This window comes from Trichosurus vulpecula, chromosome 6, assembly GCF_011100635.1.
Source record: "Trichosurus vulpecula isolate mTriVul1 chromosome 6, mTriVul1.pri, whole genome shotgun sequence".
NCBI classification, from domain to species: domain Eukaryota; kingdom Metazoa; phylum Chordata; class Mammalia; order Diprotodontia; family Phalangeridae; genus Trichosurus; species Trichosurus vulpecula.
The window spans coordinates 226,073,581-226,083,539 of record NC_050578.1 but is presented as its reverse complement, the minus strand read 5'-3'; the positions used below and the strand labels follow the sequence as shown (position 1 = coordinate 226,083,539).

General features: G+C 45.4%; 1 protein-coding gene across 1 annotated transcript; it reads right to left on the bottom strand.

Annotated features, from left to right (window-relative positions):
• Positions 1-134: 134 nt before the first annotated feature.
• Positions 135-9,575, bottom strand: AKIP1 (A-kinase interacting protein 1). Its single transcript, XM_036763872.1, has 6 exons — positions 9,326-9,575; positions 9,075-9,221; positions 7,898-7,978; positions 5,768-5,866; positions 3,386-3,838; positions 135-588 (listed from the first exon to the last, which is right to left on the bottom strand). The coding sequence occupies exons 1-6, from the start codon at positions 9,356-9,358 to the stop codon at positions 448-450; spliced, it is 954 nt and encodes a 317-aa protein (XP_036619767.1). The 5' UTR covers positions 9,359-9,575; the 3' UTR covers positions 135-447.
• Positions 9,576-9,959: the final 384 nt, after the last annotated feature.

The window sequence follows — 9,959 nt, the reverse complement described above, 5'->3', positions numbered from 1 at the left end:
TCTGTAACGGTAGCCACAGGGTGTCTGTTTGGGGTGAGTGTGTCTCCAGTCTCACTTTTTACAAGCTGGCCTAGACTGCTTTGCAGGATGTTTATTTTACCTCCAATAAAATAAAATCTGAATGAAATCTCCTTACTTCCAAAATTTCTTTATTTCCATGATAAACTTTGTAGGGAAAAAAAAAATCACAATTTTACAAACAAGTTTCAAGGCACATTATTCCTCACATTCAGGCTGGGTAAGGCAAGAGATCCATCCTTCCTCTCCCCTTTCAGAGAATTCAGTAGAAAAAGTCCCCAAGACAGACAGATCAGAGCTCTAGAAGATCTGACCTGTTTGATTGGCACTACATATACATACTTTTCATGTATAAATACTGACAAAGAAAACCACAGCGTGGTTTGATTTAATTCTCTTTGATATTTTTAAAAAAGGTTCTGACCAGCGTTAAAGAGGGAAACTCAAATCAATGATTTGTCCCGAGTCAACCTCTATCATGCGTGTTGTGGTTACATCGGGGGACCCCACTGTGACAGCATAAGTCCCTGGATTAACTTCTATTGTGATGTCCTTCGCACTTGTTCTGGCCTGGAAAGAAAACACGGACATTGATGGGTTAGAGCTTTGTGGTTCCTTTATCAAAATCACACTTTTCCCACCTGGGCTGTGGTTTCTTCATCCCCCCAAAAGACTTCTAGTAGCTGCTTCTTAAATGTAAGAATAAAATAAAGATGGTACGGGGTTCTGCTTGCACATAGGAGGAGCTGCTCATTATGAAGTTAGGTGGTAGTCTGTGGAAGAGAGGGTGGACACCAACACGTGTTTATTACCCCAGATTTGCAATACCAGGGAAGTGCTCAGGATGACGAACCATCCTAATTAACTAGGCTCTATAAAACCTGTGATAATGGTGGTGATGATGGTGACGACGATACATTTCTCTGCTTCTAAAGCCAAGACACTCTGGGAGTTGATTTCAACATAGTCATTAAAATGGCCTAAATTACTTGGCTAGGAAAAGCTACTGGAAGCTTGGCTTTCTGTTTCAGTACCTACCCACAGAAGTGGGAGTTAATGGAAAGATTTGATTCAGGCTTAGCAATGGCCACAGATAGTCAGGACAAGGATGTCCTGAAGTTATGTGGCATTCAAACCAATTCAACAAACATTAATTAAGCACCTACTCTGTCTAAGACCTTAAGGCCACAAGTTCCCCACCCCTTGTAAGTTAGTATGCTGGATGAGTGCCTGGGACATAAAAATTAAAAACACAGTCCTGGGGAGGGCCCAAAATGCCAGACTGTTTTCCTTTAGGCAAGAGATTGGCATGGTGCCTGCCATGTAGTAGGCCCTTAATGTTAGCTGACTGACTAAATGATGCTTGAGTAGATCTGCACATTGGGAAACTTATTTTAGCAGCTATGTGAAGGACAGAGCTGGAGATAGAGGAGTTAGGAAGCTTGTTTAACAGAGATATGATGGGAGCATAGCTGTGATCTGAGAAAGGAGCAAACTGGCAGCAGAACTTCCTCCATTTACCACAGATGTCGAATAGCAGAGAGACTCACAAAGAACAAACCTGATGAGGAAGGGCTGAAGTCACTAAGGGGTGTGTGTGTGTGTGTGTGTGTGTGTGTGTGTGTGTTATTCAGTGTGGCAGGATTTCTATCAGGTATGGGCTGATAAAGAGGCAGCATGGGGTCATGGAAAGAGGCCTTCCCTTAGAATCAGGAAGGATCTGGATTCTAACCTTGCCTCAGGTGCTTACTAGTTGTGTCGATCATAGTCAAGTCATTTAACATCTCTCACCCTCAATTTCCACATCTGTAAAATGGGGGTGATGATGATGTCTATAGTAACCCTCTCTTCCATATCAAATAACAATGTAAGTGTAAAATGTTAAATCAATATATAAATTTCAATTATTACGATTATATGCCTGCAGCAACAGGAGCATCTGCCATTGTGAAGAAAAGGTGATATTTATGATTTAACAAAGAACTCCCAGCTTGAAAAAGCTAGACCACAAACCCTGTCATTTTCAGGCACTGATTGAGATGAACATCCTGAAGTCTATATTCTTTGCTTCATACACCTGATGTGTATGACTGCTGTTTGCATGTTCTGAACTACGGAAACAGAGATGGCTTTTGAAAAGAGTGCCTGCGCAGAATCCTGGAGGCTAATCCAGCGGTGGTTAATCTCCATGAATCTTGCACATCAGGAGACTCTGGCTGCCTGGCAGTCGAGCTCCAGGAAATGACAGAAAGATCAACGTGCCCACGGCTAATTGATTGTATTGGAGCATCTGAGCCAAGGGCTTAAAATGGGAGCATGAGTAAATACTAATCCTAACTCACGTTTGTGAAGCTGTTCAGACTTCACTTAGCACTCACCTTCCTCACGACATTCTTGCAAGATGGCCAGTCGAATTATTTATATTTTGATGAGATGAGAAACCAAGACTTAGAGAGGTGACTTCTCCAAGGTCACACAGCTTGAGCTAGAACTAGAACCCAGGTCTCCCAAGATCCTTGCTCCTCCTCCTCCTACCACTATATTGTCTTGGTTGTTAATACCAGTAACGATCTGTATTGTGGCTCATTAACAATCTGGGTGCAAATATTTAAGGAAATTCTTATGGTAACAAATTCCAGTTACTCTTCAGAACTCTTCTGTGAATTCTCCCTCTCCCCACTTCCCTCCCCCAAATTGTTTCACACAGTAAATGAGCCACTTATTTATCCTACGTGAGAAATAGCAGTGTCATTATCTGTTGTGACAAGAAGGAGGGAAGTGGTTGATGGCCTTCTGGCGTACATTTTGTTTGGACCAGACCCCTGCAAAGCTCTGCTTTTTGGAATTCAAAAAGGGATTTTCAGTTTGGAAGCAAAAGGGTCAGACCACTCCTGCTGACTTCACAGCTGGTGGAATTTCATCGGAATCTGGTGTTGGCACATCCTAACTGCAGGAATTGGGACTCAAATACCTCAAATTCCTTCCAACCACAGCTATGCATTCAGACACAAGGAACATCCTGTAGCTTCAAATAAAGGGTGCCTGGGGTGGGGATGGGGGCAAGAGTTAGTGACCCTTAATGTGCTGGAGCATCCCAACTTAAGGCAACTCTGCATCCTGTAATAGCCAGAGGAATGGCTGGGCTCTAGCTGTTGAGAGGAAAGAATAGGCTTTAGAGCTAGAAGGCTGCTTAACCATCATCTAGTTCCAATTCACTGATTTTACAGGTGAGGAAACTGAGTCTCACCAAGGTTAAGAAGTCTCACCCGAGGTTATAGAAGCAGAGCCAGCATTCGGACATTCAATTCCAAACTCAGTGCTATTTTTACTACATCATCACGTTAAAAGGCTAAATGTAGGAACTCACCACAGACTTGGATGGTCCTGTGTCAAACTTGGATCGTCCTGAGTCAAACTTGGATGGTTCTGGGTCAAACCTGGATGGTCCTGGGTCAAATTTGGATGATCCTGGGTCAAACCTGGATGGTCCTGGGCCAAATTTGGATGATCCTGGGTCAAACCTGGATGGTCCTGGGCCAAATTTGGATGATCCTGGGTCAAACCTGGATGGTCCTGGGCCAAACTTGGATGATCTTGGGTCGAACTTGGATGATCCTGGGTCAAATGTGGATGGTCTGGACTTAAACCAGGATGGTCCTGGGCCAAATTTGGATGATCTTGGGTCAAACTTGGATGATCCTGGGTCAAATGTGGATAGTCCTGATTCAAATCTGGATGATCCTGGGTCAAACATGGACAGTCCTGGGCCAGTCGTTGTTACTTGGTAGCTCTCTCCAGGGTCATGGGATGTGGATTTTTTCTAAGGATTAGAGTTAAGATTTGATGAATGGCACTTAGTTTTATGGGGTTCCAGGTCATTTCCAGTTTTCTGGATTGCTGACAAGGTATGGCCTTTTCCCCAGGCTAGTTCTACTAGTTCTTTCTAGTAAAGTTTTAGTTAAGACTGATCTTGGACTCACGTCCTGACACACACCTTGGCATACCTAGAACCCAAAGAGGCTTCTTTCAATGAGTTCTTTGCTAAGTGATTTTTTGCTCCCTTTCTTCCTTCACTTTTTTTCTTAATGTGAATGAATTCTTATACTCTCTGTTCTCCTCTAACCCAGAAATCTATAATTTCTTATGATGCAATAGATACTGCAGTCTGGGCCAAATCCTCATGGAGATTTTAATCCACTTTCCCCCGACCTTATTGTAGTAAATGTTTCCACTCCCCCCTCCCCGACTAAACATAGAATGTCAGAGCTAACAGGGACCTTTGAAGATCATCTGGACCAATGGCTGTTAACCTTTTTTTTTTTTGGTCATTGACCCCTCTGGCAGTCTGGTGAAGGCTATGGACAACTACTTCAGCATAATATTTTTAAATGAATAAAACACATAGAAATACAAAGGAAACTAAATACATTTAAATATAGTTATCAAATTAAAAAAAAAAGTTCACAGACTCCATTAAGTTTCATGACCTAGTATACAACTCTTTAATTCAACAGAAGAGGACACTGAGGATCAGCGGCTTGTACAAATGGGAGGGAACCTGAGACCTGTTGGCAATAGTGGCACTGGGAGGGGAACAGAGGTCCAAGCTCACAGCCAAGGACTGTGGTCAGTTTGGGGACATGTACCAGCATGAAGGCTTCTGCAGCATTGGGGCCCATCTCACCAATAGGAACTAACCCCTAGAGCTCCTGTTCTGGCTTTTTTTTTTAAACCATCCTGTCCCTACCCATACTCCTTTACAACCCCCGGAGCCTACTTAGACCAAGCAGCAAATTACTTGCTGGGCCCCACCATCCCAGCTTGATTATTCTGGAGCACATTTTGTTTAACCACAAAAATCTTCAAGTCACCAGGGCTTATAACAAAGTACCTTGTTCTTTTGGGTTGAGGTTTTTTTCATCATAACAGTTTAAAAAACTAACATCCTTGGCTCTCATCAGAATGATGTAGGTAGACATTGAAAAGGATAAGTTTGTAGCAAGGAGCCTTGACAACAATGTAGCGGGTTTTTCCCCCTCTAAGGAAAGGTTCCAATTGAACTGAATTCAGTTTCAATTATAACTGAGACCCCAAAACACTTTCTAAAAAATGATCACCAGAGACATATTAGAGTCATATCATGAAAAGAACACTGGACTCGAGTCAGGGGACCCGTCAATCTTCTACTTACTATCTGTGTGACTCGATTTCCTCATCTGTAGAATGCCGATCATAAAACTTGTATCATTTCCTTCGCAGAATTGCTGCGAAAAAAGCACTTTGCAAAAGTGCTATAGAAAAGTCATCACCCCTAACTTTTGTTTCATGCAAAGGGCATGAGTGTTTTTTTAAAAGTCCTTTGTCCATCCTTACAGGCTCAGAATGCTCAGAGGACCACCTTACTTAAATGCTGAATGTCAGAATTGTGGGATAATCACATTGCTCTCAGAGATCTTAGAGGCCAGCTAGTCTGAGCCTTACCTGGACAGGAATCTACTCTCTATCCTCTCTGCCAAGTGACCCCACAGCCTTTGCTTGAAGGCTACCAGCAAGGCTTTAACTCCAGCCCAGGCCTGTAGGGATGATTCAGGACATAAATCCTCTACTTCCTTGCTTCAGAAACATTCTCAGGCTGCCAAGAGCCATCCACTGCTTGAGGTAGGAGAACCGTGTGTTACTTTAACACCAAAGAATAGTGTCATGTCAAGTGTCTACCATGGGAAAGTCAAGGGTTTACAAGGGCACTCACCAGTTTCACCCAGGAAGAGGACATCGGGTCCAAATGGTTTCGGTGATATCTGCAGACATGGTTCAGTGCTGCCTTGTCTGGTGCAAGATCATGAAACCTCTGCAGAACAAAATACAGAACTGAGATGCCCAAAGTCCTAATCAGAGACTCACAGAGCTGGAAGGGGCCTGAGAAGTCATCTACCACAAGCTGCTCCTGCCTGGGAGTCACCTTCCTATTTCAAAGAAGTGAGTCTTCCAGCTTCCCTTGTGACTCCTCAGCTCTTCACCAGACTCTCCAAAACCCGTACGGAGAATAACACCAAGGTTCAGGAAGTTGGGGGAGAGAAATGCCAGTGTCTCTTCAGTTCAACAGGTCTCAGTTCTCCAAGAGATTATACTCCATGCTGAGCAAAATGTCTGCTAAGAATCAACATACTTGGCATCACTTTGCTGCCATCTGCTGCTTCTCTGCTCTCTTTGTACAACAGCAGCAGCCTGGACCACCGATACTGGGCAGGACAGGGCTCTGAGCAAGGTCCTCCTAGGACAACCAGGGCAGCCACTTGCCAAGGTGACAAAAATACCCTCTGTGCATTTCCTGTCATGGGCAGTAACAGACTCTAATGACTAGTCAAATGTTTACTGTCCCATCTTTAAAGAAGGGGGAGGGGTCCTTCCAAAATCTAGAAATAGGGCCAAAGGGGCAAAGAGAAAACAGCTGACTAGCTGCCTCACCTATGCTAGGTGGGTGGGGTCATAAGTCAAAGAATGCAAAGGGGTGGAAAGTGGCTGCAGTTCTCTTCACTTCCCCCCTCAGGGTTAAGCACAGACTTATCCTTCACTATGACTCATTGAAGGCACCGAACTCACTAACTGTAACCACAATGCAAGGGCCAAACTCTTTACACTGGAGGAATCACTTCTGGGTATTATAATATCTATGTGTCTGTGCCTAGATTAAATAAAGCACTCAAGGAAAACACAGGGGAGGCTCCATGATTATCTCTCCTCCTCCTCTGAGGGATTTCTATGAAAGCAAAAAGGATATTCATTTGCTAAAACCACAGACCCAGACATTACTTCTTTTATAAAGCATGAATCAAAAGGTGTTTTCTTGTTTTTAAATTGAACCAATGGCTCACATCTTGTTCTGGAGTCACTGTGACTTTCAAATTGAAGTGGAAATGTGTTCAGAGATGAGAAGGGACTTCTCCAGAGCCCAGTGTGTATAAGTAATAGGAAGGAAATGATCTCTTTTACATTCTTCCCCACCCCTTAGCTTCCTCCTTATTCCCAATCAGCTGGTAGTTTTCTTGAAGAGAAATAGCCTTTATGAAAATTTTCCTTGAACATCCCAACATGGGCAAACATGTCAGTGAATTAATAGAAAAGGTTAGGATGGACCTTGAGAGGCTGCATAATGGGTAGGTTGGCACCTAACTCTCACCCTGATGGAGGAACATCTATTCTGAATTAAATATCTACAGGAAGAAGTGACCACTGTCACCATCCTCATTGTCAGAGAAGGGCTAATATCTCTCATGCCAATTCTCAGCCAACTTCCTCCCAGTTCCACTGAATAGTTGGTGGTGTTTGCTCTGCATGGCGCCCCTTCATCTTTACCATCATAAGGTACACAGTGTGTGTGTGAGAGCTAGTATCAGAAGTCACTTGAACCAGATGAAATAAGTAGAACTTCAGGTTTGATTCAGTGATAACTTTTTTGTTACCAATCAGAAAAAATGCAGATTTGGTTCTAATTTAAGTTGGTCTATAAGATTCAGTTGTGTCCAATTCTTTGTGGCCCCATTTTGAGTTTTCTTTGCAAAAACCCTGGTTTGCCATTTCCTTCTCCAGCTCATTTTACAGATGAGAAAACTGAGACAAACAGGGTGAAGTGATTTGTCCAGGGTCACACAGCTAGTATCTCAGGCTGTATATTTCAGGCCAAATTTTGACTCAGGAAGATGAGTCTTCCTAACTTCAGGCCCAGTGTTCTATCCACCTAGCTGCCCTATACCTGATCCTCATGTGGTACTGCCAATCAATACTGCCCATGTCTGGAGAGGAACAGGAATGTCCCATGAATTCCTAGAAGAGCCATAAAAGTAATAGGTTGGTCAGGAGCATGGCTTTTGTCTGGACTCACCCCACACTGACTTGAAACGTAATCCATGTAGTCCGCCATCGTTCTGAACGAAGTATTGAGGCTTATCGGTTTCCCTTCTCCCTGTTGTTGAACATATGGAACATTAATGGTGAGCATTCTACCATGTTTTATGCTTCTGAAAACTTCTGGATACTGGACTCTCTAGGTGTGGTATATGTGTCTGGAGGCACCTACTGCAGAAGAATACTTTTCTGGCTATCCACATGTAAAGTAAACTTTGGCCTAGAAAGGTGTTGTGGTGTCACGGAAAGAACACAGGATATAAAGTCAGGGGGCCTGGGCTCATGTCTGGCTCTGACATTCCTTGTATGATCTTGGGCAAGTCTTTTCTCTCCACACTTTAGTTTCTTCATCTGTAAAATGAGAAATTTGGACTATATCATCTCACTATCCCTTCCAAATTACTGTTTTAGAAGGGAGAGCCAACACACACTTTTTTTTTTTAAATTTTGGATCATATGATTTTAGAGCTGCCAGAAGCCCTAACAATTATCTGAAAAGGAATCTCAGAGAGCATCTAGTCAAATTCCTACACTTTACAGATGGGAAAACTGAGTCCCAGAGGGAGGGGAAGCCTGTTGGAAATAACATGGCAGATACATTAAAAATCAACTCTCAGTCAAAATTAAGAATGATCACTCTCAGCATCTACTACCGTGGGGCACTATAACAGGAGGATTTTATAACTTTTCTGTGCAAGTGACACACATAGACTTGAGTAAGATGAATCCCTTCAACCACTGGTGGGCCTAATGATCCAAATGTCAAGGCTTCTTAGAGAATATCTAGTCTAATCCTGTCATTTCACAGAGGAAGAAACAACTAGAGAAGGGGCTGTGACTTGTTCAAGTCACTTTTAGTAGCAAAGTTAGGACCAGAGAACCCAGGTCGCGTAACCTAACCAAGATACTTTCCATGGTCATTTACGGGAGCGCATGCGCACAAGTTCAAACTCAAGTTTCCTGGTAAGGTTCAGTTACTAGGTTGAAGCTCTCCCCACCCACCCCACCCCACTGCAACAAAGACAACGGTACAGGAGACACAGGGATAGTGGGGGGGGGGGGGAGGGGCTCAGCAGCCACCAGCAGAGCTCTTCTCTAGGCTAGCTGGGTCCTGGTTATCAGTGTGCACTCCCCGAAACCTCCCAGCCACCGACCCGAGGATCTTCCACTCGTGAGCACCAGTTGACAGCTCTGGTCTTCGCCCGCTGCAGCAGCTCCTGGCTTTGCCTCCAAAGGCGCTTCTGGGTTTCTCTGTCCAGCCAGTTTAGTGAACGCTCCTTGGGCCAGTCGTCCATCCTACCCTGCTCATACACAGAAATGGGTTATCACGGGGTAGAGGCACGGGACAGCCCCTCCAGAGGGGAGGTGCGGTGCCACCTGTACAGGAATGCCGAGGGCCCCTCACCTGGGTGATTGCCCACGGAAGGGCCGCAGCCATTGGCGCAAATGGGTGCACACCTTACTCCCTGACCGCACTCGGCGCCTGGCGCGAAGGAACGTGGGCCGGGATGGAACGTCACCACGCGGCTATACCAGCCCCCTACCCCTCACTGGTTCTGCTCTGAGGGCGCATGCGCTTCGAGCTTTAGCCTGACCGGGTTTGGCCGGGAGAAGAGGGAAAGGGGTGGAGTGGGGGTGGGCGTGGAAGCAGGGGTGGGAAGGGGCGGGGCTCCGTTCCGCGGGGGTTGCGTGGCCGCCTCTTGTGCTGTCGCCTGACGTCAGGGCCCAGTGCCGCGCTCTGGGCGACCCTAGAGATCGTGGGCGGACGGCGATCAGTCTAGGGGCGGGTCGGGAGGTGGGAAGATTGGGGAGCAGAAGGAACCCCCAGCCCACTTTAGCTGGTGCCGGCTCCTTTGGGTTTGGGGCAGCTTGCAGGGGAGAGGGTGGGAAGCGCCCCCTTTCGTGGGCCGGTCTGTCCACAGACACCTTTCCCTTGAAGATGGACACCAGCCCCCACGGTGAGGGGAGGCGAGGCCGCCCGTGGGGAGCTTCGGACTGCTGTGGGTTCTGGCTGCATTCCCGTGCCTTTAATCCACGGC